The 27,884-nt window shown below is 38.0% G+C and overlaps 3 protein-coding genes across 3 annotated transcripts in view; all 3 read right to left on the bottom strand.

Annotated features, from left to right (window-relative positions):
* gnav1 (guanine nucleotide binding protein (G protein) alpha v1) overlaps positions 1 to 5,686 on the bottom strand; it is a 38,911-nt gene extending 33,225 nt beyond the window's left edge. Inside the window, exons 1-2 of the mRNA XM_053492106.1 lie at positions 5,038 to 5,686; positions 2,412 to 2,503 (exon numbers count right to left, since the gene is read on the bottom strand). Coding sequence (XP_053348081.1) covers positions 2,412 to 2,503; positions 5,038 to 5,167 — 222 coding nt within the window. The 5' untranslated portion in view covers positions 5,168 to 5,686. The remainder of the gene's footprint in view (positions 1 to 2,411; positions 2,504 to 5,037) is intronic.
* Positions 5,687 to 10,485: 4,799 nt separating this feature from the next.
* On the bottom strand, positions 10,486 to 20,276 carry pcyt2 (phosphate cytidylyltransferase 2, ethanolamine). The gene is made up of 13 exons (XM_053492947.1): positions 20,021 to 20,276; positions 16,716 to 16,804; positions 16,444 to 16,605; positions 13,814 to 13,880; positions 13,610 to 13,694; positions 13,474 to 13,515; positions 13,042 to 13,180; positions 12,508 to 12,590; positions 12,165 to 12,242; positions 11,526 to 11,591; positions 11,332 to 11,397; positions 11,149 to 11,237; positions 10,486 to 11,044 (listed from the first exon to the last, which is right to left on the bottom strand). Exons 1-13 carry the CDS (start codon positions 20,125 to 20,127, stop codon positions 10,936 to 10,938), a joined length of 1,182 nt encoding a protein of 393 aa, XP_053348922.1. The 5' UTR covers positions 20,128 to 20,276; the 3' UTR covers positions 10,486 to 10,935.
* Positions 20,277 to 21,586: 1,310 nt separating this feature from the next.
* On the bottom strand, positions 21,587 to 27,841 carry gcga (glucagon a). The gene is made up of 6 exons (XM_053492661.1): positions 27,770 to 27,841; positions 27,528 to 27,628; positions 25,006 to 25,161; positions 24,355 to 24,471; positions 22,523 to 22,663; positions 21,587 to 21,971 (listed from the first exon to the last, which is right to left on the bottom strand). Exons 2-6 carry the CDS (start codon positions 27,617 to 27,619, stop codon positions 21,956 to 21,958), a joined length of 522 nt encoding a protein of 173 aa, XP_053348636.1. The 5' UTR covers positions 27,620 to 27,628; positions 27,770 to 27,841; the 3' UTR covers positions 21,587 to 21,955.
* Positions 27,842 to 27,884: the final 43 nt, after the last annotated feature.

Genomic DNA, 27,884 nt, shown 5'->3' on the forward strand with positions numbered 1-27,884 from the left:
TTTGTGAAGGGAAACTTTTCTAAAAGTTTGGACTCCGGTCTGGATTCCGGACCTCACAGCAAATCAATCCGGACCACGCCCACCTCAAATTAGCAAGGTAATAATAATAATAATACGATGTAAGGAAATGTATGTTTCATACCTTGAAATAAAAATCTTTTATACTCAGCAGTAAATGATTAATTTTGTAGTCTATTTGGAGATCTTTACGGCGATCCCGGCCCGAGGTTAAGGTTAAATGTAATAGTTTCTCTGTTGGACATCGTTGTCATGGCCGGTGTGCGTATGGTGTTTAATGTGACAGTTAGCTAATGAGTTAGCTAACGGTTAACAGGCTTTCGTGTTTTGTCCTGGAGATCCGGAAAAAGTAAGAGAGGGTCTTCTGCCCTCTACGGTGACGATGTCGCCATCTAAATATGCAAAGAAATATATGCATGCTAAATCTTGTCATTTTAAATGGCGCTCACAACAGAGCGCGACACAGACACAGCGCTCGTGTGTTTTCCCTGCGCAGCCAGCATCCTGAAAAATCCTGTGACAAGAACCAACCAATCAGCTTCACTCATTCCGTTCTCCTGAATCAGCTGGTGGAATTCTCTCTTTTTTTTTCATGCTTGAAGGATGAAGGATGACGCAAGCTCGAGAGAAGGAGAACACGTTTGCCACACATTTTTAGATGTGACACGTGAACTTTTACTTTAAAATCAATTTGATATTACAGATTAAAAAATACACTTTACTTATGTAGTTTGTTTTGGCATGGAATCAGTCAAAGGAGATTTTTTTTATCTTGTAATTAATGTTTTTCTCTAAAACATCTGTAAACTTTTTAATGTTGAAAGTTGTAACTGTTTAGGTTCACAAGCAACAATTTCCAAGCAAACAGTGCCATTTCTTTTGCACTAATTGGAAATGTTTTTTTTTTTATCTTTCTGACTCTTGAATGTAAGTTGCTTTAAAGTCAGAGTTGCTTTGGTTTAAGTATCTGATACAGACAGTGAAACAGGGGTGTTTTTTCCACCTGGTTTGAACGTATTCTGTCTCAGGCTGCCTTAAGCGTCTGTTGCTAATCACAGATTATTCCGGACCTTAGAAGAAATAAAATCAACTTCATAGCTTTCAATATTATGTTTGAGATTCACCTGATGTAGCTTTTTATTTGTATTATTTCAGGCATGCAGCTTCAGCCTTTTGCACTTACTGTATGAATAATTAATATCTGGAATTAAGACGTGACTCTTGCAAAAGAATCTGAATGTGTGTGTTAATATTTTCTGCCTGAAGGGGTTAAGGTCGAGATCCCACACTGCTCTGATCGCACTGTGTTTAAAGAGATGACCGTACAGGTCATGTGACAGGTCAGAACGTTGTGGTGTTTCCTGCTAAGGGGAAATGTGTGTGCTGTTCTGTACGACTCTGTCACTTCCTGCTGCAAAAATGTCCATCAGAGTCACTGTGAGTTCAAGGAAGAATAATAAACTCCTCATTATAGAGTTATATACAGTTTTAAACACATAAAACAACATTATAATAAAAAAAGGAACAGCTGGGAATATGTGTGTGTGTGTGTGTGTGTGTGTGTGTGAGGGCGAAATTTTAAATAACAGAAAAAGGACAGAGAAGCAGAAAATACACACAGGTTTCTTGTCTTCTTCACATAGCAGTGTGTGTGTGTGTGTGTGTGTGTGTGTGTGTGTTGTGACATTCTTTCTGCACAGATGGAATCTATACTGTATTTACGTATATGAGTTTTTAAATTTTAAATACCAGAAAAAGACAGACTGGAAGAAAACACAAACACAGGTTTCTTTTCCTCTTCACATAGGAGTGTGTGTGTGTGTGTGTGTGTGTGTGTGTGTGTGACATTCTTCCTGCATAGATGGAATCTATACTGTATGTAAAGGAGTTTCTCTCTCCCCCACACACACACACACACACACACACTCCCTTCCTGTGTCCTGTTGTTTCATCTGTGAGGCCTTGCTGATAGGGCTGTTCAGGGTTATTACAAAATGAAATATGTCTGTGTGTGTGTGTGTCTGTGTGTGTGTGTGTGTGTGTGTGTGTGTGTGTCTTTGGTAATACTTCTTGACTGACTGAAATTTTCAGCACTCCATGATTTCACATTCCTCACTCCATCAGTGCTGCTGACTCTTTGTTACTGACACACACATACACACACACACACACACACACACACACACACTCGTGTTCCAGGACATTCCTCTGCCTTGTTCCCGTCCTCACACCCTGCTCCCCAAGCGAGTTCATAAACAAATAAATGATTCAGTTCATCTTTTGTTTAAACGCGGCTTTAAATTGAGGACAGCTTGTTATCATTTGTGTTTGTTAGGAATCCCGTGTGTGTGTGTGTGTGTGTGTGTGTGTGTGTAGAACAGGATGTTGCTCACCTTAAAGCTGATCAGCTCGTGTTTGGTGAAGCCGTTGCTGTGGATGATCTTCATCTGTTTAACCAGTGTGCTCTTACCGCTCTCAGCAGCTCCTAATCTCACACACACACACACACACACACACACACACACACACACACACACACACAAACAGAAACAAGTGTCATTACATCATAGCACGTGTAAAGTTTTGATGAAGGGGCGGGCATTCGGAGTTGTGGGCGTTTCTAATTTGCGTGTTCACAGAATTTTAACATCTTGTCGTTTCTAATCTACGTATTGATTTATTTTATATTTCTGTGTTTATGATTCTTGCTTAGTGCCATGAAAAAAGTATTTGCCCCCTTCCTGATTTTTTTTTTTCCGCACATTTGGCACACTTAAATTGTTCAGATCATCAATCAGATTTTCACAGTAAATACACAAAGCACTTTTTAAATTATGATTTCATTAAGTAAGAGAAGCTGTCCTGGACCCATGTGGAAAAGTATTTGCCCCACAAAAGCTAATAATTGCTTGTGACACCTTTGGCTGCAACAACTACAATCAAGCGTTTGCGATAACAGGCACTGAGTCTTTTACGTCGCTGTGGAGGAATTTTGTCCCGCTCTCCTTTGCAGTTTTAACAGACTTGAGGGTTTTCGAGCATGAACAGCCTGTTTAAGGATCTTAATCAGATTTAACTCCAGACTTTGACTAGGCCACTCCAAAACCTACATTTTGGTTGTTGTTTTTTTAAAGCCCATTTAGAGGTGGACTTGCTGGTGTATTTTATATCATCGTCCTGCTGCATAACCCGAGTGTGCTTGATCTTGAGTTCACAAACTGAGAGCGCAGAATTCATGGTTCCATCAATTACGGCAGGTCATTCAGGCCCTGAAGCTGCAAAGCCCCAGACCATCACACCACCACCACCATGTTTTGACTGTTGTTCCTATGAAGTTCTTTTTATGAAACACTGTGTTAGTTTTTACATCAGATGTAATGGGACCCACACCTTCCAAAAAGTTAACATTTTTTGCATCAGTCCACAGAATAACTGCCCTGGTCTTGTTTTGGTAATAATCAAGATGTTTATTAGCAAATGTGAGACGAGCCTTTGTCTTCTTTTTGACCCTGACCTTAACTGAGACAGATGGCCTTAGTTGTTCTTTTATGAGCTCCTGGGTAAGACGTCATTGTGCTCTTGGAGTAATTTTGATTGGCTGGTCACTCCTGAGAAGGATCACCTGTGTTCCACGTTTTCTCCATTTGTGGATAATGTCTATCACCGTGGTTTACTGGAGTCTCATAGACTTAGTAATGTCTTTGTAACATTTTCCAGACTGATACACGTGAATTACATGTTAATTATATAACTATTATCTATATAAATAAAAGAAAGGTTTTATCTGTACATTGGTCAGATCTCACTCTTTTAACTACTGTATACCTTTATATTTTATATACTGGATGACCAGAAACCAGTCTCATCTACTTTAAAATAATCTACTAATGCGCTACTGTCTCAATGTAAACAAACACCTGCACCAATAGATATTAATTAGAAAAGATAAAGTGAATATTTTGACTGGGATTAGTTCATATTTTCACTTTGGCTGAAATTACAGCGCTGAAGTGGTATAAGTGAATTTTAACACGCTGGAGTGGTTTTAAGACAAAACTTCATCTTTATCCTTTTATCTACTTTTTCCATTTCTCATCTGTGATTCACTCTCCTAATACCGAACAGGGAGTGTATTTGTCTGAGCACCAAAGAAGGACAACATAGTGTAAACAAGGCGTAAGATACTTAACCTTACAGAATGGGATTTCTTTGCATTAATACGTTAGACAGAGAGTTCTGTGTACAGAGAGACACACAGACATGTACGTGGGCTTATCGAAGTTTACAGAAAGTGTACGACTCTATAGTATTTTTCATATGCATAGATCTAAAATCTGAATTTTCAGTTGGCAAACGGTATGTTCCTTCAATTACAATCATTTCGACTCATCGTATACAATCTCTTCCCTCTGTACCGTTTACATATGCAAATTATTTTGCACTGCGACAAATGCACTTCTGGTTAGATGCTAACTGTATTTCATTGCCTTGTACCGTACATGTGCAGTGACCATAAAGTGGAATCTAATCTAATGTAATCTTATGTAATCTGGGTGGACTACAGGAGTTCCTAGATAGCTGGATGAATGGATGGATAATCTTTCTATCTTAGTACCTTCTATCTTGGTAATTGTTATCTTACTTTCTGACTTCGTATCTTTCTATCTTAATAATTTCTATCTTAGTAACTTTTTATTGAAGTAACTGTTATCTAACTTTGTATCTTAGTAACTTTTTATCTTATTTTTTTATCTTTCATTCTGTCTTAGTGATGTCTGCTGTAGTATTTGTTGTAGGTCTTATTTTACTACAATATAGATGATTGATATCTCTAATGTTTATTGTCTATTATGTCACTGTCCTTGCTACTGAATCTTTCAGAATCAATAAAGTCTCTATTTATCTGTCTAACACACACACACACTTACACACACACACCTCTTTAACCCATCTGTCTCTAACACCCCCCACACACAGTGTTTGTGAAAGACTAAAACACACACACACACACACCCTCACCGAGCAGCAGGACCTTGACCACGTTCATCTCCCTGCGCGCGTGCTCGTACAGCTCGCGGTCTATCCCCGCGCTGTGGAGTTTCGCCCTCTTGCCTTCCTCCGTGACCTCGGAGCCCAAACACAGACCCATGTCTGCGCCTCACACACATCTCTCTCTCTCCCTCACACACACACACACACACACACGGATCCTCCTCATCACACTGGGACTCGCGCGCGCTCTCTTCAAAAAAGAAAAAAAAAACACCACCTCAGTCCGGTCGCGCGCGCGCGCTCCTCAGTCTCCCTCAGCGTCTCTCAGCGGTTTAACTTTAACACTGTTAGCATTCACCTCATAAACACACACACACACACACACACACTTATGGTTTAATCCTTCACTGTCCTTCCACTCTGTTAAAGGTGTTGGTCGATGATCCTTTCCTCTCACGGCTCCGTCACCCGAAAAAAGAAAATAAATAAATCACCACAGAAAAGTTTTTAAACTCCGTTTTCCGTTAAGTCGGTTTCACTCCACTTCCCCCCGGACACCCAGACTTCACTCTTGTCACTCCGTTTAATTCGTAAAACTCTGCCCTCCGTTTCCTCTCCGTGTTTAACCGAATCGCGGTGAAATTCGTTTCTATGGAAAGCTCAGGTTTCGACCGGAAGTGACGTCGCCCGCTGAGGCTCCTGTCACCTGAGCGGCGCGCGAGCTTTCTTCTTTAATTAGCTTAGCATAAAACAATGACCTAATTTAAATAAACGTTCGGCGCTTTAATGTCCGTGTAATCCACTTAAACTTCACTTTCAGACATTACCAATCGATACTTTTCACTCGCTTTGGACAATGAATTGCAATTTCTTAAAATTTTACAATAATTAACTAAATCAATCAATAAATTGTGAAACATTCGTCTAAAACCAATGTTTTTCTGTCTGTATGAAAAAAGTTAGTAGACCCACAAATGAAATTCACAACCAATTACATGACTACAATTTTTTTCAGTTTACATTATTTAAAAACATTCTTGTTTTATTTGAGTACTGGTGTTACTACGCGTCATTGAAAGGAAAAGAGTTTTCTAAAGAGTCTACCAATGATAGTAACACCAATGACAATTTATTACTACTTATCAATCAGCCTCCATCGGTAAGACCACATGGTTTTTTAATTATGTCAAAATGTATTAATTATTGGACATAGTCAGTTTTTATGTCTGATTTGACATTTCTAATGATAAAATGTGTAACACCAACGACGGACTTAAAACTGCAAAATAAATGATGACATTTTTAAACAAATTAAAACATCTGACAGAGCTTTTACATTTGTCCAGTATGCCTTATCTAGTGACCGCTGACACAGGAACAAGTCATTTAAAAAATTTAGCTTATTTTAAAATAAAACTCTTTTTGTGTAACAGTAACACCAATGACTGACTGATATTTATTTCATATCATTAATTATAGTTTATTGTTGTTTCCTGATTTTAATGTTAAACTTATTTTATAAGATATTGATGTTATTGTGAATTAGATTTGTCATGAAACAAAAATCTTTAGATGAAAAGTATATGCTGATACTTCAACATGATCATAGTAACATTTCCTTGAAATTCAGCTTTAAAAAATGCTACAATAAAACAGAACATTAATGTAAGAAAATTTAATTTATGATTAAAAGAACATATCATATTTCCTGAACATACACAAGTAATGCATCCATAATATTAATTTAAATTACTTTGGCATCAGCAAAACTAAGGAACAGCACTTCTCATTATTTTTGTAGAATCACTAAGGAAATCCAAATATATGTTTATATTTTAAACCCTAATGAGTGAGGACAAACTAACACTACCTCAAACAACAAGCACAAAAAAGCTTAGGAGGAACCAGATTTATAAAACCAGTATAAAGATTATACCTACAGATTATAGCGTGATTATAAACCATTAGCAACAAGTGTATTCGTAGTCTCCGTGTTTTGTCTTTTTAATTCACAGACATGCTAGTAAGGAAAAAAAACTCGCGTTGTCCATCAGATCAGAGATAGAGCACCGTCTGCATAATTCATCCTGCTATTTTGTCCATGTTGGTGATTTTAATGATTGTGTGTTTCTGCTTAAAAAAAATAAAATAAAATAAGTTTATCAAGTAAAACGGAACTACAGAAAGGCAAAGAATGAGAAATGAATTGATAATGCAGAGAATTCATGCTTAAAGGCTTCTTTGAGTATTTAAGTTTCAAAAGATAAGTTTAGAGATGCATCTTGCCAATTTGATTGTGACCAGGACACCAAAGAGTCAACGGGTGGCAATACTTTTCACTATTTTTAATGATTAAGAACCAAAACACACGCAATCTGAGGCTCTGACGTTAAACACTAAATCTAAGCCAAGACCTGGTATTACATTTTGAAATATTGAAACATAGTTTGTACAGGACACTAGTGATGAAACTTTTTCTGGTCAAAACCAACACAAAAAGGGTGTTAGAACTAGAAATACATTGAAAAAAAAAATTTGAAGAAAACATTAGAATTCTATAATTATATAGGGAATTATTATATATACCGTGTGTGTATATATATATATATATATATATATATATTGTATATATATATATATATATATATATATAGTATATATATATATATATATATATATATATATATTGTATATATATTAGTGCTGTCAAAATTAGTGCGTTAACGCATGCGATTAATTTGAAATATTTAACGCATAAAAAAAAATTAACGCAATTAACGCGGTTGCATTTTTTTTTATTTTCTGTTGTGGCTGACGTGTGTTCAACGTGCAAAGAAGTATGGATAAGACCAAGGAAGGACTTTTAGACGGAAAGTTTCAGTATAAAACTCTGCCGGATGGTTCTGTGGATAAAACAAAAGTAATCTGTACATTTTGCAAAGCCGAATTTAAATACCAGAGAAGTAATTCGTCTTTGACATATCACTTAAAAGCAAAACACCCCACCAAATCAATCTTTACAGGGCCTCGCCAATGTAAATTGCATTGATTGTATTGAAATTCAAATGACACAAATGGCACATACCTGTGTTTTTATTTCTGTAATAAATATGGCTTTCAAGCCAACAGTTAATTTGGAGAATATTGATGGTTTATTGCAGGTATGTTGTTTACTGTACATGAGAAAATCTGTGTTACAAGTTAAACAAAAATTCCAATAAACAATCATATTTGAATTTAAATAGTTTCATTGTCTTGAGTTTACATTAATTATTTACATTTACATATCCAAAAAGTTTCAGTCTTTTAATTGTGATTAATCGCGATTAATTGCAAAAAAAATTGTGCGATTAATTAGTTAATTTTTTTAATCGATTGACAGCACTAATATATATATATATATATATATATATATATATAATTTTAATATAAAAAGAAACTTGAATAAATTTTTTTAAATATATCGTGTACAAAAGTAACATCCTCTCATACAGCTCATTAGCATTTAGCATCATGAAAATAGTGTGTATTCCTGAAGAAAACAGTCACACAGAAAACGATGTGATCTTGGTATGTGGTTTATTGGTGTGTATATGAGATTAGCAATCAACATGTTAGGCTCAAGGAAACAAAACCAGTGAATAATGAAAATAAACTGAACATGGTCTCCAACAGATACAAATAACTGTTTAGTCTGCATGTTTGTTTGCATATAATATGAACACATTTGTTACACATTGTTTTTTTAAGTTCTTTCATTTCCATCCTGAGAAACTAAAATTGTAGTCCCTTTTAAGGAAAACAAAAAACAAAAAGCAGTGTTTATAAAGTTGACTTCTTCACTACAAACTTCACATCATCTTACAGAAGATTTAACCAGGCCTTACGATGATGAGAGATTAAAGAGAAGAATCGAGGGTGTGTTAAGAGTTGAATTGTATCAGAGGCGTCTGACAGGGTGTGAACACAATACACACACAGTAGTGTTTTTATCTTGCTGATGCTAACAATGTTGTCTGGTACCAAGACTTTAAAAAAGCAACAACAACAATAAAGGAAAACCCTGCTAAACCACAAAACCTGAAAAACAGATATAATAAATACGATGAGATCATGAATTAAACATTCATTAGCTTTGTTTTTATCACATGATTACCTCGACCATCAGCACTCAGAGCTAAAGACTGAAAGTATGTTAAAGTAGCCAAACTACTGTTAAACTACGTAGAAATATGACACAATGGAACTTTTGTCTAAGCTTAAAAAACTTGTATTTTAAATTCAGAATTGTCTTATTTACATTTTTTTTTTACTTTATTTCTTAAATAATACAGAGAACCATAGAGAATTATCCATTATCACAATTGTAAATGCTAATATAAATTAAATTACATAAATTGTATAAAAACTGGGAACTTTTTTTTTTTTTTTTTTTACTTATTACCTGTTGCCTGTTTAAAGTCAGGAGACAAAACAGACAGAGACTGTAAAATCACACCTTTTCATTTTTTAAAAGTTAATTTATTTTTAAAAAATTTCAAGAATTGCCATAAATTTTATATATATTTTTAAAGAAATAAATCTTTATTCGAAAAGGTATAAAAACATTTGAAAATGTTCCTGAACATTTTCAACATGTTGCAAGGGTTATTTGCATATGGAACTGCAAAGAGTTCTAGAAACTTAAGACCTTTGCTGAAAGTTCCCTAGTGTAACTATAACTTCTTCATTTCTTTAATCTCTGACAACGTCTAAATGTATAGAATATTTTTCTATGAACATTAATAGAAAATCTCTTTAGGGCCCAATTTCTTAAAAGGAGTTCTCTGAAAACATAGTCAATAAATATGTTTCTTTATTATTATTATTATTATTGTTATTATTACTAGATTGTGGATTGTTTGTATGTTTTTTTTTTTTTTTACTTTACAGTGTGAAAAAAGTTCTTCTTTTTTATTTGATACTGTATGCTTCTTGAGGAATTGTGAGTTTGAGTGCTTTCCAAATAACTTTCCCTGCTACAAGATCGGAAATTTCCGACTTCCCACTTAAATGTAGCTTCTGTTTATCAGTTAAAAAGATTGAGGTCATGATGCTTAAAAGCAACCAAGTTAAATCAAACAGTAGTACCAAAAGCATGATGCTGTAACGCTGACTGGCCTTCAATAGTGTTGTAATGGAAATTTCTAATCTTTTCCATTATGCACTGGGTTAATGGGTTCCATTACAGATCTTCAAGGGACCTTTAGGTACACCACAGTTCACAAAAGCAACACTAAATAAAGTCAAACCTGGATCAAGTGTTCTGTATTGTAGGACAGACAGAAAAGTTTGCACCCATTGAATCTTCCTCTGTTACTGGAGGATGAGCCGAAGTATGTTTTTTTTTTTAAAGTAGTAATATTTTGCAAAGCATTTTCTGACCAACTGTTAAGGCATTCTTTCTGACCAACTGTTAAGGCATTCTTTCACAACCGTGACATCTTTTTCTGTTGTTGAAGCCCTCCACTTAAAGGCGCTTTGAGACGTAAGGGGAGAAGGTAGCAGGGGTTGGCGACACGTCTCGCAGGTCTACGTAGCCGGGACAGTGAGCTCGCTTTGCGAAGCTAGCAACGAAATCTCAAATGCAAAGCACACACACTTGATTATTATCCTGATTTGTTTGTCCGGTCTTCTCGCTCAGATTTATCTAGCTAGCTTTAAAATCTACTGCACTGAACAGGCCACGCCCACAAGCAAGATGAGCAACATGTTACATCATCAGTAACAAAGCTTTGCACTTTTTCTACAATTAGCTGCCACAACTCCATCTTGGTATGCTAGACGATGGGGAAAGAGGGAGGACAGGGGGTGAATGGGGAAAAAAGAATGGAGAATGTTTTCAAGCCCTTTGGTTTAGTCTTGTTTTGTTGTTGATGATCTTGGTTACTGAGTCGCAGCTTGGCATTTCTCAGCATCGTCTTGCTGCTTCAGCGCTTCGATCACGGCCATCTCCTTCTCCTCTTTCTTCTGGTTTCTCTCCTCAAACTGCAGCCTGAGAGAAAAAATGGCCGGAGTTAAGAACTAGAAAAAAAATCAACTAAATGAGACCTCAGCGCTGTGATGCCATGTGACAGCGGTATCGCGTCACTGTTACACCTGTTAGCAATGATCCTTTGGACAATATCGTCAGTGGTGAGCCCGTTCTTGCTGTCCAGGGTCCGGAATATTCCACGCTTCTTCGGCTCCTGCCAATCAGTGAACGACAAGTCAAGCAAAATTTATAGCGTCTTTAAATCACATTTTGAATAAAACGTTAAACACGAGGTCATTCACACTTACAGCGTACGGGTCAGAATCGTCCGTATCTGGGAAAACCTCAGTTTTACCGTGACACACCAGGTCGACCTGCGAAGGGACGGCCATCATTCATTTATCACTTCTAATTAATAATTACTATAACCATGTAACCCGACAAGCTGTTTTTTTTTAAGAGGATATAATTTAATTTAGCACTGGTGAAAGCTCAGGTTTACCTTAAAGTGGTCCAGGAGGTCTTTGCCTATGGCATACGGTGCCCCGATCACCACTTCTGACACGTACTGGAGAAAAAAAAAAAGAAAAGGAAAAAAAAAGATCACATTTTTCCCTTTTCTGAAATTTGTTCACATTTCAAACGCAATACTGGAGGTGTGAAGTGTGACAGAGTTTAGATCACAGGGTGTCATCCGAGACTCCACTCTCAATGCTTTTCATTCTCTCCTGACCTAGAACACCAAAGTACCCCTGTCCTCCCGCTACAGCCCCCCCCTCACCTCCAAGATGAAAACACTGAGCCATTGTGCTGAGGAATGTGTGTGTGTGACGGCAGAAAGCTGGGATGAGCCCAGCACAAACTGATTACCCGAGGTGCAGGATAAAGGAGATGGTAATATACACACAAACGACCAACAGGCTTAAGGGAAGATGAGCAGAGGACGCAGTGTGTGTATATATATATACACACACACACTATATTAAATGAGGTGTGTTAATGAGCAGACTGCAGGCCTAGACCAGCTCAATAAACGGTTTTTAACCTTTAATAATTTTTTTTTTTGACATTCCGGCACCTTCACCACCTGCAACAGTGTGTGTGTGTGTGTGTGTGTGTGTGTGTGTGTGTTTGGTCTCACCCGACAAGCCAACACACTTAGAGTTCTCTCGTGGATGTTCATAATTGGGTAGTTCTTCCCCTTGTAGCGGTTCACTTCCTGTAACAACAAAAAAATATATGAATAAAAAAAAAATAAAAATAAAATAAAGTGTCCTTATCTTTGTCAATTGGGACACGCCTTAGCAGAGTGATTCAGTGATGGGTTGCTGACTGTGTGCGTGTGGCCTACATAGTCACTACGGTGTGTGGTTTGGGACAGGACCACCCTGGAAGGTCATAATTATGTTTTTATAGTGAAGGCGCCCTGTATTGTGAGCATGGATGCTTGATTTGGGACAAGGCCGCACACTCCTCTCACACACCTGGTCAAAGTGCAAGCCGACGATGATGTAGGGTCTCTCAGCTTGTTTGTACACCGTCTCTAGGAAGTCCAGGTGACCGATGTCTATCAGACGCAGACGGTTAAGGCTGAACACACACACACACCTATGCATCATAATTTAGTGTTGATGAGGTCACTTATTTTTTTAAGGTCACGTCTTTGCGTTTGAGGTGGCTAAGTAGTGAAGTAATAAACACAAGTTTGGGCCACACCCATACCATTGAAGATGGTGCAAATGCGGCCTATGTAGTGAACAGAGCAGTTGGTTTGGGACGCGTCTGTGGTGAGATGTTAATACTTATGCGGCCTATGTAGTGAACAGAGCAGTTGGTTTGGGACGCATCCTCTGTGAACCGTTGATGTTTATGCAGCCTATGTACTGAACATGGCGTGTGGTTTGGGACACGTCCTCAGCAGACTGATGGTGTTTGTGTTCAACACTAAGCAGCCACCACGTCAAGCCAAAATGACCGTGACCTTTGACCTTGGGTTTGGCATGTAATCAGAAGGATACGGAAGAGGTCGAACGCTCCGGCTACATAAATGATGGTGTCTCCGGGCTGCGGCTCTTTACCCGACGCAAATTGGATGATCTTTTGAGACGTCTGGAGGAACTGAGACACACCGGTCCAGGGACTGTGGCCTTTAGGACCCTGGGGAGGATGCACACGCACACACACACACTTTATTTATTTAATTTAAAATTATTTTTAATCAGTCTTTTTTAAATACTGATTCGTTGTTAGATCTTTTGCATTACTGTATTAACATGAATTAGTGAATTTTGTCTGTTAAAGAAACGTTACAAGCTATGTGACTCACATGTGCCCCCTAGTGACCACAGTGCATATAGACATGGCTTTTTAAACACTTGTATATTCATGTGAGCACGTGTGAGAGAGAGACATGTAGAGAGAGAGAGAGACAGAGAGAGTGGAAAACTCACCTTTCCAAAGTTATCTGCATGTTGCTTGTATTCCGAGTTATCCTGAAAGAGAGAGAGAGAGGGTGAGATGAGACAGAGTTCCAGTGTTTAATTGACATGTAATTAACAAATGTAACACACACACACACACACAAACCATGTTGGTGTGGTGAGCTTTAGTCATCAGCAGCATGCGGCCCACCAGGTCTGTCGTAGAAACACCCTGTGTGCGCTTGCATTCCCTGTGGAGCGGAAACACACACACACACAGTATGGCAGTCACATGACTGTACTTCCTATTCACACACCTGTGTGTGTGTGTGTGTGTGTGTGTGTGTGTGTAAACACATGTTCCCCTCACCTGTACCGGTCTGCATGTTTCACCTCCTCATACGTGTCCTTTCCATCCACTGTTAACGTGATGTCATCTAACAATACACAACACACACATTAATGTCTGAGAACCCAGACACTTGAATCACAATTTGCTCTGAAGGTCGGCGAACATCTTGCGTTAAGGTTGAGAACAGCTTCCTGTTTTCCCGCAAAGCGCCGACGCTGCAGAGCGCATCGGTCCTAGAGCATCGGTCCTAGAGTTCTAGTGACTAAGAGCAGACATGTACAACAGGAATTGACCTCACGCCCTTTGGCTGTTCCTAAGTGTGTGTGCGTGTGTGTGTGTGTGTGTGTGTGTGTGTGTGTGTGTGTGTGTGTGTGTGTGTGTGTGTGAGTGTGAAAGGTCTGATCGTTCTTGATGATGCAGACTGGGACATTTCCAGGAACATGACATCAACGCGTTTACGGAAGCGGTTGTGGGCTTCGTCGGGAAACTAGCGGATGATACCGTGGAAAAAACGAGTATCAGAACGTTTCCCGAATCAGAAGCCGTAGGTGGATAAAACCATCCGCGATGCTCTGAGATGTCACACTGCTGCCTATAACGCGGGACTTAATTTGAGAAACATGGACCCGTACAAAGCTGCGTCATACAACACCCTGAAGAAAGAGGCAAAGCAGCGCTATGGGAGCCGGTGCCAGGGACTAAGGACAATACGGCCATAATCCAGTATGACGAACGCGGACGTGACTCTGGCACACAAGCTGAACACTTTCTATGCTCGCTTTGAGACTGCAGCTAAAGATGCTAGCAATGCTAATGCTAGCTGCGCTAACGGCTGCAGACAGAAAGACACTGCCAGCACCGGAAACGCGCTCATCATCTCCGAGCATGACGTGAGGAGAGCCTTCAAGAGAGTGAACACCAGGAAAGCAGCAGGACCAGACGGCATCTCAGGTCAAGTCCTGAGAGCCTGCGCAGACCAGCTAGCACCTGTGTTCACAGAGATATTCAACATCTCTTTATCTCAGTCGGTGATCCCCACATGCTTCAGAGAGTCCATCATTGTTAATGTCCCAAAGAAACCTCATCCTGCTTCTCTCAATGACTATCGCCCTGTAGCTCAAACCTCAGTAGTGATGAAGTGCTTTGAGCGCCTGGTCAGAGACTTCTTTATTTCTTCACTACCGGACACACTGGATCCACTACAGTTTGCATACCGCCCGAACCGTTCCACAGATGATGCCATCTCTCACCTCCTCCACATATCATTTACTCACCTGGACACTCAGAGGGAATTATGGTAAAATGCTCTCCATCGACTACAGCTCAACATTCAATACCATAATTCCCTCCACACTCACCACCAAGCTGGAGCACCTGGGACTCAGCTCATCTCTGTGCCAAAGGATCTCCAACTTCCTAACTGGCAGACCACAGGCAGTAAGGATGGGTGGGCATGTCTCAGATTCCCTCACTTTTAGCACTGGAGCCCCCCAGGGTTGTGTTCTGAGCCCCCTGCTGTACTCTTTGTACACTTGTAGGGGCCTGATCTCTGACAACGATTAAACGGCCTACATGGTGCCAGATGAACAATCTCCTCTTGAACGTCAGCAAGACAAAGGAGTTGATAGTAGACTTTAGTACAAAGCAGGAGAGGAACTACCAGACCCCCATCATCAACAAGAGCCCAGTGGAGAGAGTGGACAGCTTCCATTACCTCTGTGTTCACATCAGGCAGGACCTGTCATGGTCCTGTCACATCAACAGCGTGGTGAAAAAGGCCCGGCAGCGTCTCTACCACCTCAGACGCTTGAGGGACTTCAGACTGCCCTCCAAGGTGCTCAGGAGTTTTTACTCCTGCACCATAGAGAGCATCCTGACAGGAAACATCTCAACCTAGTTCGGGAACAGCACCATGCAAGACAGACGAGCTCTACAGAGGGTGGTGCGATCAGCTGAGCGCATCATCCGCACTGAGCTCCCTGACCTGTACTCGATCTACAACAAGTGGTGCTGGACCAAGGCCAGGAAGATCGTGAAGGACCTCAGCCATCCCAACAATGGACTGTTCTCTCCGTTGCAGTCTGGGAAGCGATTCCGCTCTCTGATGGCCAACACAGAGAGACTGAGGAGGAGCTTCTTCCACACAGGACTTTTTTTTATTTTTATTATTTAAACATGAACAATTATGACATTGTCACTTTGCACTCATTCTGGACTTTCATGGACACCTGCACATTCATGCACACTTACATATTTATATTTCATTTCTTGGCTCACTTTCACTTGCAAGTGATGTCTTGGCTCACATTAAATAAGACACCTTCATGCATATTTGGACACTCCCCAGTCAGTTTCTTTTTTTATTTAAACAAAAATCTCTATATTTTTCTATATTGTACAGATCCCTTTTTTCCATATTTGTACAGCTTATATTTTTCTTATAATTCTAGCTAAATTAATTTCTATTAAACTTTTTATTCATATTTATTTATCGTTTATTAATAATCTTTTATTTTTTAAGGTCACCGGCGGTCGTATAAGCATTTCACTCCATATCGTACTGTGCATGACTGTGTATGTGACAAATAAAATTTAAATTTAAACATGTTCTGTTGAGTGTGTGTGTTTGTGTGTGTCAGCCTTCTCACCTCCATGCACACAGAAGTCACAGTTGTACTTGTCGAGGGTCTCCAGCGTGGTGACGTACGGCGCTCCCTCTACGATCTCGTCCACCCACTTGATGGCGCGCACCATCTTATAGCGTTCCTCCTGAGTGAACACGGGTGGGCCCTTGTGCCTCGCAATCTCTCCTGACACACACACACACACACACACACACACACACACACAACCAGAATATGTATAGAGAAAAGTTTGAAGTTTGTGAAGGTAAAGAAAAAGACCTGAGCATTGCTCTCACTGTCTGTGTGAACTCCAACCACGAGGTAATCGCCCATCGCCTTCGCCTGCCGCAACTGGTTCGAGTGACCGTAATGCACCATGTCATAGCTGAGAAGGAGAGAGAAAGAGATTAGTAATAAAGCACCTCTGAACACGACAATTCTACAATCATACAGTGCCGTGAAAAAAGTATTTAAAAAAATTCTTTTTTTTGCATATGTATCGCACTTAAAGGAATGAGATCATCAAACTAATTTTAATATACCACAAAGATTTTAAATTATGATTAAGAATAGAATTGTTTTTTCCCCCTAACAAAGTGAAGCACGCCAAAAGACGTATAAAAGCAAAGAGATCTAAAGAAATTTAAAAAAGGGATAAGAAACAGAATAATTGATGTGTATCAGTCTGGAAAGTATTACGAAGACATTTCAAAGGTTTGGGACTCCAACGAACCACGGTGAGAGACATTATTCACAAATTGAGAAAAAGTGGTGAACCTTCCCAGGAGCAGCTGGCCGACCAAAGTTACTCCAAGAGCATGATGCCGATTTATCCAGGATCTCATCTAAAGTACCCAGAACATCATCTAAAGACCTGCACTCTCCTCACTCGCCTCAGTTGAGGTCAGTGTTTCTGCGCTGTACTCCTGTTGGTCTTTCGGCTGCTACCGACAAGGGGTCGTTACAGGAGACCATCTGCTCCGCACACACAAGCTTGGCACAGGTGGCCTTCCTGACGCAAACCTCCCATTTTATCTGGGCTTGGGACTGGCACTGCATCCAGTGGCTGGGGTTTGGGAACTGGCTGGGAATTTTGCATAAGAGGCGAAACACCCATCACTGAGTCAATGAATGTTTACAAAAATAAATAAACAAACAAAAAAGGTTTTAATATTAGTGGCCTAGTCCGGGCATTGATTAAATCTGATTGAAAATAAAATCATCATTTAAAAAATGCTTTCTGTATTTACTCGGGTTATCTTAAGTGTGACAAATATGCAAAACAATAACAGTAATAATAATAATCAAAAAGGGGGCACTTACTTTTCATTATTTTAGAATTTAAATAATTAACAACATTTTAGATGTTTTTTTCAATTGTAAAGAAATATTGCCAGGATACAGCAGGATTAAATTAAAACCTGGGTCTCTCACACACACTCGCATACACATACACACTCAGACACACGCACACACTCGCACGTATGCACACGTGACACCGCTCCGTTACGTTATTCCGCCGACATGTCGAGCATGGAGAGCTTAAACACTGAGACAACTGAGCAACAAAAGCAGCTTGTACCAAAGGAAAACGCAGTCTCCGTTATTTGGACACATTTTGGCTTCAGTAAGGATGACATCGAACAAAATGAAGTCAGATGTAGACATTGTAGAAAAACAGTTTCGACGCCCAAATGTAACACCACCAATTTTTTTCAACACTTGAAGCACAATCATGATACTGAATGTGAACAGTGCATGGCGCAAAAAAACAAAACAAAAAGAGACCGACAAGCGCCCAGCAACAAGTGCCTCCGCAAAGCAGATGTCGATAACACAAGCGTTCACAAATACCACACAGTATGAGAAGAGTTCAAGAAGATGGAAAGAAATAACTGATGCTATTTGTTATTACATCGCAAAGGATATGACTCCCTTGGCTATAGTGGAGCGAAGCGGGTTTAAACACCTCATTAAAACTTTCGACAGAAGATACACTGTGCCATCGCAATCACATTTACTAAAACTGTGCTACCAGACATGTACAAGACATGTTGTAAAAATGTAGCTGCTGAACTGAAAAATGTTCAACACTTTGCAACCACATCTGATCTCTGGTCAAGTAGGACGATGGACCCATTCCTGAGCCTTACTTTGCACCACATTGACGACGACTGGAAGCTGCACCAGAGATGCCTTGAGACGGCATATTTTCCAGCTGATCACACGGCAGATATAATTGCGCAAGGTCTGAAAGATATGCTTTCTGAATGGGACCTCGCGGAAGAAAAACTTTCAGCCATTACCACAGAGAACGGCTTAGAGTAATTACCTGTTCATATAGTGACATGACAAGATCGCTAAGATCACCTCATGCAACAGTGTTTAGAGAGTTCTATTTTCATTACAACACTTGATACTTTGCACATTAAAATATTTGTTTACAGAAGATGCAAGAAATTCACTGTTTAAAATATTATTTACAGGTTATACAAGAGTTATTTTATTTAGAAGAGATACTGCATATTTTCTACTATTAAAAAAAAGAAACACTGAAAATAATTTATTTTGTTTCCAAAAGTGCAAGTTATTTATTTTGACTTTTTTTATAAGAACAAAGTGACTGTTAGTTTTAGGTAATGTGTGCTTTAATGTTAGTTGTTCAACATTGATGTTCAATAAATAATCATAGATAGTAGATAGTGTGTGTTTCTTTCAATTATTTTTAAATCAAGTAATGCACCCTTCATTCAAAAATCTCTCACTTGTAATATGTGACTTGATATTGGGACTGTGATGTTGACTTCATCCCGCAGGCGATAAGGTCTCTCAACCACACCACTATGCAGAACTAACACAATCTTTTCACAATTAATCAATCAATCAATCTTTTTACATCAATGGACACTATGGACAAGTCCACGCACATCTACCTTCACATCTACACTACATGTTTACGTTTACATTCTGGACCATTGCACAGAGACACTTTTTTTCTACGCATATTTGCACACCATCTTTCTTGCAAAAATATCAAAATTTCTTAATTTCTTAAATGTTCTTGTACAGTTTATTTCTATTTGTACAGTATATTTCTATTTTTATGTACAGCATATTTCTATTTGAAGTTCCATTTTTATCCTAGTTCAATTTCATTTTTCTATCGTGTTTCTTTTATTCATATTTATTTCTTATTATAAGCTTTAATTCTCTTTTAAGCTCACTGACGGTCGTATAAGCATTTTACTACACTTCGTACTGTGTATGTGACAAATAAAATTTGCATTTGGCTTCACTTCATATCAGTTTGCTGTTCAGCAGTAACTGTAATCAGCCGCTAGGGGGCGGGGCGTCACACAGTGCACTAGCTAGGCTGTATCCGACGTCACCCTGCGCCCTGTGTAGTCATGTACTACAGGGTGCACATGTATATTTGGGACACTACCAGAGCGTTAGCTGGGCGGCTAACTAAACACTGTTTAAACTTATCATGTATTATATTATTTTCAGACATTTGTATATTTCAGATATTAATGTACAATTTATGAGGTAGTTGTGCTGTTGTTTTGTGGTAATTCTGTGGTAAATCTAAGTTACGCACCAGCCGTCACACCACACTCGGACGACTCTCTTTCTCTTCTCGGCTCCGCGGTGAGACGCTTCCGCTCCTCCGGGCTCCTGGGCGGCGTGGTGTCCGTTCTTAATCATCCTGAAAACCTCCGCGGAGTGGATTAATAAGTGGGATAGAAAGAAGACTGGGCCGCTTCCTCTGTACGTGTGTGTGTGTGTGTGTGTGTGCGTCCCTGACCCTGTGTACCGGCCGGTGGTGACTGCAAAAGGTCCACGACGGTACTCGAGCCACCGCCTCCTTACGCTGCGTAACAACGTAGCGACGTCTTTGACGCAGCGTAAGGAGGCGTCGCTACGTTGTTACGTCATAGCCTCTGCGTGACCCGGATCATTCAGTCAATCAGACAAAAGACTTCTAGATTTCTAACGGTTTTTAACTGTGTCTCCTGATATTACCCCACCCACTGTTTACTGTATAACTATTTTTATTTTGTCTTTTATTCTGTGCTCTCATCAATCTAATACTTTATTCTCCCTTTTTATTTTCCTTGACTGTATTTAATGTTGTCTCCTTGTTAGGGCCCAAGCTCTATGATGGCACAGCTCTAATACTGCTGATGCTCTGATGTCATGTGATTATTGTGTATTGTTGTTTCCAAGTTTTTATTTAATTTTTTTTAATTGTCTGGGACTTTTTAACGGTTTTAGTATGCTCAAAAAGTCACACAGGTTGGAATCCGCTTCCGTTTGGACTCCTGAGTGGCTGGGCCCCGGGCGTGGCACAGGGCCCAAACAGAAGATTTTTTTCTGCCCAGCTCATACACACTATACATATACATTAAAAACTCGCTACACGTCATTGAGCTGAACAACTTTCACTTTGCATGTCATGCACTCTACTCAACAATGAAGTCAGTTAACCAGGTCAATACGTCAGTTATTTTGTATTGTTTGCATAATGCACCCGATAGTATTTGATATACTCCTAGGATCGCCATCGAACCAGGCCAAAATGATCTCAAGACATTGCGGATACAAAATGGCGAAGGAATATTTGATATTTCAAGCTGTTCAGCATTGACGGTGCCTTAAACTTATGCTGAAAAGTGGCGAATAACTTGGCACAACCCTGTGCTTGAAACAATGCCTTCACACAAGATTTTGCTGCATAAGTCATTTATACCAAACTGGACCAGTATGATCTCATGACATTGAGCTCAATGAGACCAAAAAGAAGAAGAAATATAGAAAGCTAAATATGGTAAAAATTAAAAAGATGAAAAATAAATAAATATATAAACAAACAAGTTTATATTAGAAGGGCTGGTTTGGAGATGTGGTTTAAACTGTTAGTGTGATTATATTTGTTTGTTTTGGGAAGTGCATCATTTTATTTTAAAATTATAATGATATTAACACTGAAGTAGCTAAAGTAGAACTACTTTTGCATTTGCATTTATTTTTATTATGACATGAACTTTTTTCCCTATCACATGACATTACACATGTTTCTGATGTAAACAACATTAAAGGAGCCATAAGCAGTCTCCCATGTGATAAAAGAAAAGCCACTTATTAAACATGAAGTTTTATTTTGCAAAGCAGGACACCATTTTTTTACACACATCATTTTCTCTCACATGTCCTAAACCTGAGAGTTTGAAAACATTTCACCTGAGTTTTATAACCAGTTCATAAATATCAAGCATTAAAAATAGCACAAATCTATAGAAAAATATTTCTTTTTTAAATATTTGTCTTTTAACGTATAGCATAAATCTAGGGCAAATAAATATCCACAGTACAAACAATTGAGTATTAAATATATGCGTATATGGCTTTTGATTTCCTGTGTCATATCAAGGACTATGGCTTTTTTCCATGATTTGAAGATTCTCAGGGTGAAGAACAAACATCCTAAAAGTTCACTTCAGGAACGGGAAGCACTCGTTTTTTCTTCGGGTTTTCAGTGTCGCTTGCCGCTGCAAAAGAAATATATTTACGTTAGCTTGACTTTAGCTAGGTCTGGAAATATCTTAAACCTATTGTTGGTCAGGCATTTTGGAATAACTTTTATCTTTAATACGGTTTCCGTCAAAAATTTCAACTTGGATGTGATGTGAGTGATAATATAAATTCTTTAGATTTTGGGGCCAAATTTTTATATGTAACACCAGCTTTAAATGTGTTACTCATTAGGAAAAATAATGGTTTAAGTCATGGCTTCAGCATGTGTGTGTTACATAGCCAAGAAAACCTAAGTGCACTTAAAATGGCATTTTATCGCTAATGCTAATTATACTCTACTAGAAATGGCACGGTATATTCTAGCTACGGTACGTTCGGAGAGGTTCAGAGCTTTGTGTGCATTAATTATTTTTTTGCCTTATGGACCTTAAATGTCGCTTAAGACCGTGATGCAATGATAACTTACAATTTAAAAACAGATAATTTCCTGAGTAATCAAACTACTTGTTATTTCCATATGAAATTATACACTTTGTGCATGTATGGTTCTGTTTAAAGACGCTACCTCGCTGACGACTGAGAGCTCATGACCCACTGGAGGTACTCCTTGGCAGCCATGGTGTCCAGCACCTTGTTGACTTCGCTGGTGAAGCTGCCGTCCACGTGTCTCTTATGTAACGTGTCTGAGCACTTCCTCTGAAGAGCACTGAGCATGAACACAACAAGAGGATTGTCACGCCAGGATTACACTTCTTCATATATATATATATATATATATATATATATACACACAGCATAGTATGTAAAATGTTAAGGATAACGTAGGTGAAGGTCTGTTTGTATGCATGCACATGAGTAGCATTCGCACTTTCTTTTGTTTCATTTGTAAGAAATTATAGTCTTACTATGCTAGTAGTGTAATCCCAGCTAGCAGATGTTTTTATATCATTAATGTTAACATAGACGTCCTCGCAACCCAAAAATGTCTCAAAGACTTGTCCTCTCAAATGTCTTCAAATGTTAAGATGGCAGAAATTTGTGCCTCCGTATGCATATTTACGTTACGGCATTTTGCAGACACTCTTATCCACAAGGACTTCAATTTAACTTATTAGGTTAAGCGACTTGCTTAAGGTCCTTGTAAGTGAGATAAGCAAGCTAGCACAAACAAAGATTTGATTAACAATGATTATTTTAGCATGAATTAAAGGCATAGTTGTGCTGCTGTGACTAATACTAACATGCTATCTGAATTTATCAATTGTAACACCATATATGTCTACACTAGTGCTAATGAAAAAAAATCCCTGAAGTGTTCACACTAGTGATGGGAAGTTTGAATCACCAGGTTCTTTAAATCTCGTTTATCAAAATGAACGAACCTTTTTTGAGTCATTTAGTTCATTTCGTTCTTTTGATCAGAAATAAAATAAAATGTTGCTATTTCAATAAAAAAAAGACCCCAATACGTCTACATACACACATTTTGGCTATAGTTTCAGTAATGAAAATATTACACTAAACCTAAGGACATATTATAATAAACAGAATGAGCAGCTCACCTCTTATATCTTCCAGTCTGAGTCGTTCGTTTTAAAAAAAAATCTATTGCACTTCCTAGCGTCTATGGGAGTCACGAGACAAAAGATTGAATGACTCGGAGTAGAAGAGTCATTGAGAAAGAATCGCTCAATTCTGTTTCCTGTACATAACCTACAGAGGTTTTGCGATGTTTTTTTTTATGACGACACACACTGTAATCAGCATGGCTACAAATCGAAGTAATGAACATAAGCTAGCATTGCTAAGTCTCTCTCTCTCTCTCTCTCTCTCTCCTTCTGTATGTGTGTGTGTGTTAAGTCCCAAAAGAGAGATTTAAGATTCTACTTAAGATTTTAAGAGATTAGTAGTTTTTTGTTAGCATTGACCTGAAATGCAGCTATGCTACTGTATTTATGCTATTTTTTGGAAAGAGTGTGTGTATGTGTGAACATAGCAAAGTATACCAAAGCCCAGTCACCCAGACAGCAGATTAGCATCATTTCCACCTCAGTTTCTTAGCATTAGTGATCAGAAATGTAGCATGTTTCACCACAAAGCTCCCAAAGCCAAAGAAATAAGTAGCAGAGTTAATTCAGCGTGATTTATTAGCAGTACTGTTTTATAGCAAGGGGTTAGGATAGGGTCATCCAAAGGAGACAAGGCCAAAGAAGCAAAGGAAAAAAAGAGAGATAAAGGGAAAATATAAATATAATATAATATAACTGAAGAGTTTAATTTGCTATAAATTTCTTTCTTTCTATCTATTAATCTCTATATATCTGTCTCTCCATAAGGCACAGTAGGTGAGGTTGCCGTGGCGATGATGATGATGATGGTAGTGGTGGTGGTGCCTACTCTGGTTTGGGCTGGCCGCTTTTTAACCAAGTAATAAAGTCTTTAGCCGCCTGGTCCTGCAGGTACGAGCTGACGTCACTGGTGTAGGTGCCGTCAGCGTGGCGCCGCACCTGGCCGCTGTTAGATAGGGAAAATAAATAAATAAACACTTTACCATCCATATCGACACACATCTGCAGAGGATAAAAGCCTAGATGAAAAAGTGCTCGAGGTAATATGCAAGTAAAGTGCAGTGGAGCGCGAGGACAGGCAGTGATTTAGGACAAAGTGGATATATCTCAGTGTCATCTCCATTCTGAATGCAAACTAATGAGGCGAGTTTGAGAAAAACAGATATCTAAAATTGATATCTTATCTAGTTTAATTTTTACTACCTAGATTTTAAAACAACAACAGCAAAAAGAAAAAAAATATATATATTGAAAAAAAAGAAATAAAATTAAGGAATGTATTTAGAGCACAATTTAGTTTATTGTTCTATTTTTTATTTTATTGATTGAAATTAATGTAATTTTTAAGTGAACTACTATGTTGTCTCCTTACAATGGTTCATGTCGAGTTCTTTTATAAAAGTAATTATATTCTAACTCTGAATCTACAGGTTCATGTGTAAATAGTAAAAATAAAACAGATAACTGAATTCTCACTTACTTGCTCCTCTTGGAGTTCATGAGCCACTGGACGAAGTCCTGCGCCCTCCGTGTCTCCAGGTATTTACTGTAGTCATTTGAGAATGTTCCCTCCGAATGTCTCCTCGCCCGCATCATGTCTTTCCTCTCGTCCAGGAGATTCTCGTCTGTCTCTGAGCTGAAAACGAATATAAATGTTAATAATAACATTTATTATTTTTCCAATTGTTTTTGACCTTTAGAGGAATTTAACAGGTTAAACATTTTACGGGTTAAAACGTCATTTATCTTTTGTAACATATTTAGATTAAGGTCAGACTGTCCCCTCACATAAATAAAGAACAAAAATAAAGAATGGTAAAAACTGGCATATTTATGTTCAACTCATTAAATATAATAGAAATGAAAAGAAGTAGATGCAAGTACATTATAAATGTAATTACATATTTCTAAATTTTTCTTGTTATTATTAGCAAACCAAGAAAAATAAATCCATTTTATTTTTGGACAAAGTACAAATAGTCAATAGATATGTATATATACTGTATATAGACGTTATTGTACTTTGTATAAAAACGAATGCTAAGGCAAACCATCAAACTGGTAAATTTAACAAGCCAAAACCTACCTACACTAAAAAAAAAATTGTCCTAGTGTAGATTTTACATACTTATATCTATTTCCTACAATACAATTAAAAAGTTTTGTAATGGACTTAATTCGGTTTAAAGGGCTCAACATAAACATTATTTTTACCATTCTTTTTTTTTATTTTTAACACACAGTATTTATGTTACTTGAGTATAGATTCTTAAGTTGAAAATTTTGATACATGAATGGTGCACATTTTTTCAGCAGTCAGTAGAAATCCGTTAAACGATAACAATTGCACGATTAAGCTTCGCGTAAATCAACCTGAAAGCATAAAATTTTTCTCACTCAATATAAATCATAACTAATGTATGTCAGTAACAGTAAACACACATTAATATAGCATGAGGCAGGTGTAAGTGGAGGTAGGGGTACGAGCAGCATTAACAATAACAGGAATTATAACATTATACAAGAATTATCCAATAATCCAAACTTAAAAAGCAGTAAATGATCACTGGCTACTCACCCTACTTTACAATCCCTTTATGTACCCTTTACTGCACAAACTCAGGATCCTCCTGCCTTATTTATTCTTATTTAATCACAAGCAAAATGTTTTTATTACTGTGATTACTGTGTACAAATTATTTTTTTGTACAGTGTATTAGGTTTGTCTGTACTCTGAGAGCTTCAAACAGCCGGAATCAAATTCCTTGTTTGTCTAAACATACTTGGCGAATAAAACCCGATTCTGATTCTGATTATAAGATAACCGAATAAGATTATAGGACACTCACAGCTTGTGAAGAAAAAGAAAAGTGTTTTTTGTGTTTCCCTAGCTAAATTATGTTTAAATCCTCTATCTTAGGATCTAGCTTCAATCTCAAATTTTTACTATAATTGCAAGATGCTAATTCTAACTTTTAATAAATTGATCTATTGCCCTGCTAGTTTTGGCTAACATAACTGCTTGGCTTGCTTACCTGATAATAATAATTCATATATATTTCTTATACGTTTTGAACTTATTTCCCTTTTTTTTTTTTTTTTGCCGCTATAAAACATGGTTTAAATGTTTTGTTTTTTTTACCAGTGTCATATTAAAAATGTAATTTAAATAAAATAATAGCTATGTATTAGACTGATTTACTAATCATGCTCTGCTCAACAGCGATATCTAGTGGGACCTGACCCCGCCCACCCCTAATGTAGAGATGCCACTGGTCAGTTATAAGAATGACTGCATAAATTTAATATCATTCATTTTTATAATTTATAATTTTATAATTTATTATAATTTAATATCATTCCCAGATTTTTTTATTATTGTAATAAGCATCTATAAGTGACTAAATGTGACTAATCATTTTAAACAGATTCAGTAATTGTTGATTTAATTTATAATGAATTCCAGAAATGTTAATAGACACTAAAGAAATTGTTCAAGATTATTTTGTTATTTAGTTTTTTTCTGTTGTTCCTCCTCAAGTTTTTTTTATGATCCACAAGCATGTTTTCTGAGCGCACATTCAATATTAATGATTAAGCCTGAAAATACTAGTTCATTTTTTTTATATTCTGGTCGTTATTTTCGATCCTAAGAGGCAATCGGAGCGATTGCTTAAGGCGACCATCAACCAATTTAAAATTACTTTTACCATTCATTTAAACAATATCAACACCAGATTTTCCTCTAAATCCAGTCCGAATCATTTACAGAATATAACATTTACACTTAAAAAGCTTTGAGTATTTGAGCTATTCATTTTATTGAATGTTTTTCATTTATATATATTTTTTGTGAGTCAACTGTGTCTTTTTTTTCACTTCTACTGAGTAATAAATCTGAGCACATTCCCCTTTAAACATTAAAAGTGATTTTTTAAAAATTCAGATTCATCTAACCGCGACGCGTTCGAACCTTTTGTATGCGAGGTTTGCATGTCTCACCTGATCGTGTCATCTTGTAATGGGAGCTCCAGGCTGCTCTGGATGAGGACGAGAAGCAGGACAAGACCAGCGCTGAAGTGTGAGCCTTTCATCTTGAAGACCTGAAACACACACACACACAAACACACACATGTAAATTCTTGATATCCAAGGCCACTGCCAAGTTTCAATTTCTTCTTAACTTTTTTCTGCATGTGTGTGTGTGTGTGTGTGTGTGTGCATTTGAGGTCCCCAGTACTCACCGGTGCAGAAGAGTCTGTGTGTCGGTGTGTGTGTGTGTGTGTGTCCGTGCGTGCGCAACCTCGTTGCTTTCTGTTCTTCTGTTCTGACTTTTCTTCCATCTGCCTCCCTCTTTTA

Source organism: Clarias gariepinus, chromosome 3 (assembly GCF_024256425.1).
Source record: "Clarias gariepinus isolate MV-2021 ecotype Netherlands chromosome 3, CGAR_prim_01v2, whole genome shotgun sequence".
Lineage (NCBI taxonomy): Eukaryota > Metazoa > Chordata > Actinopteri > Siluriformes > Clariidae > Clarias > Clarias gariepinus.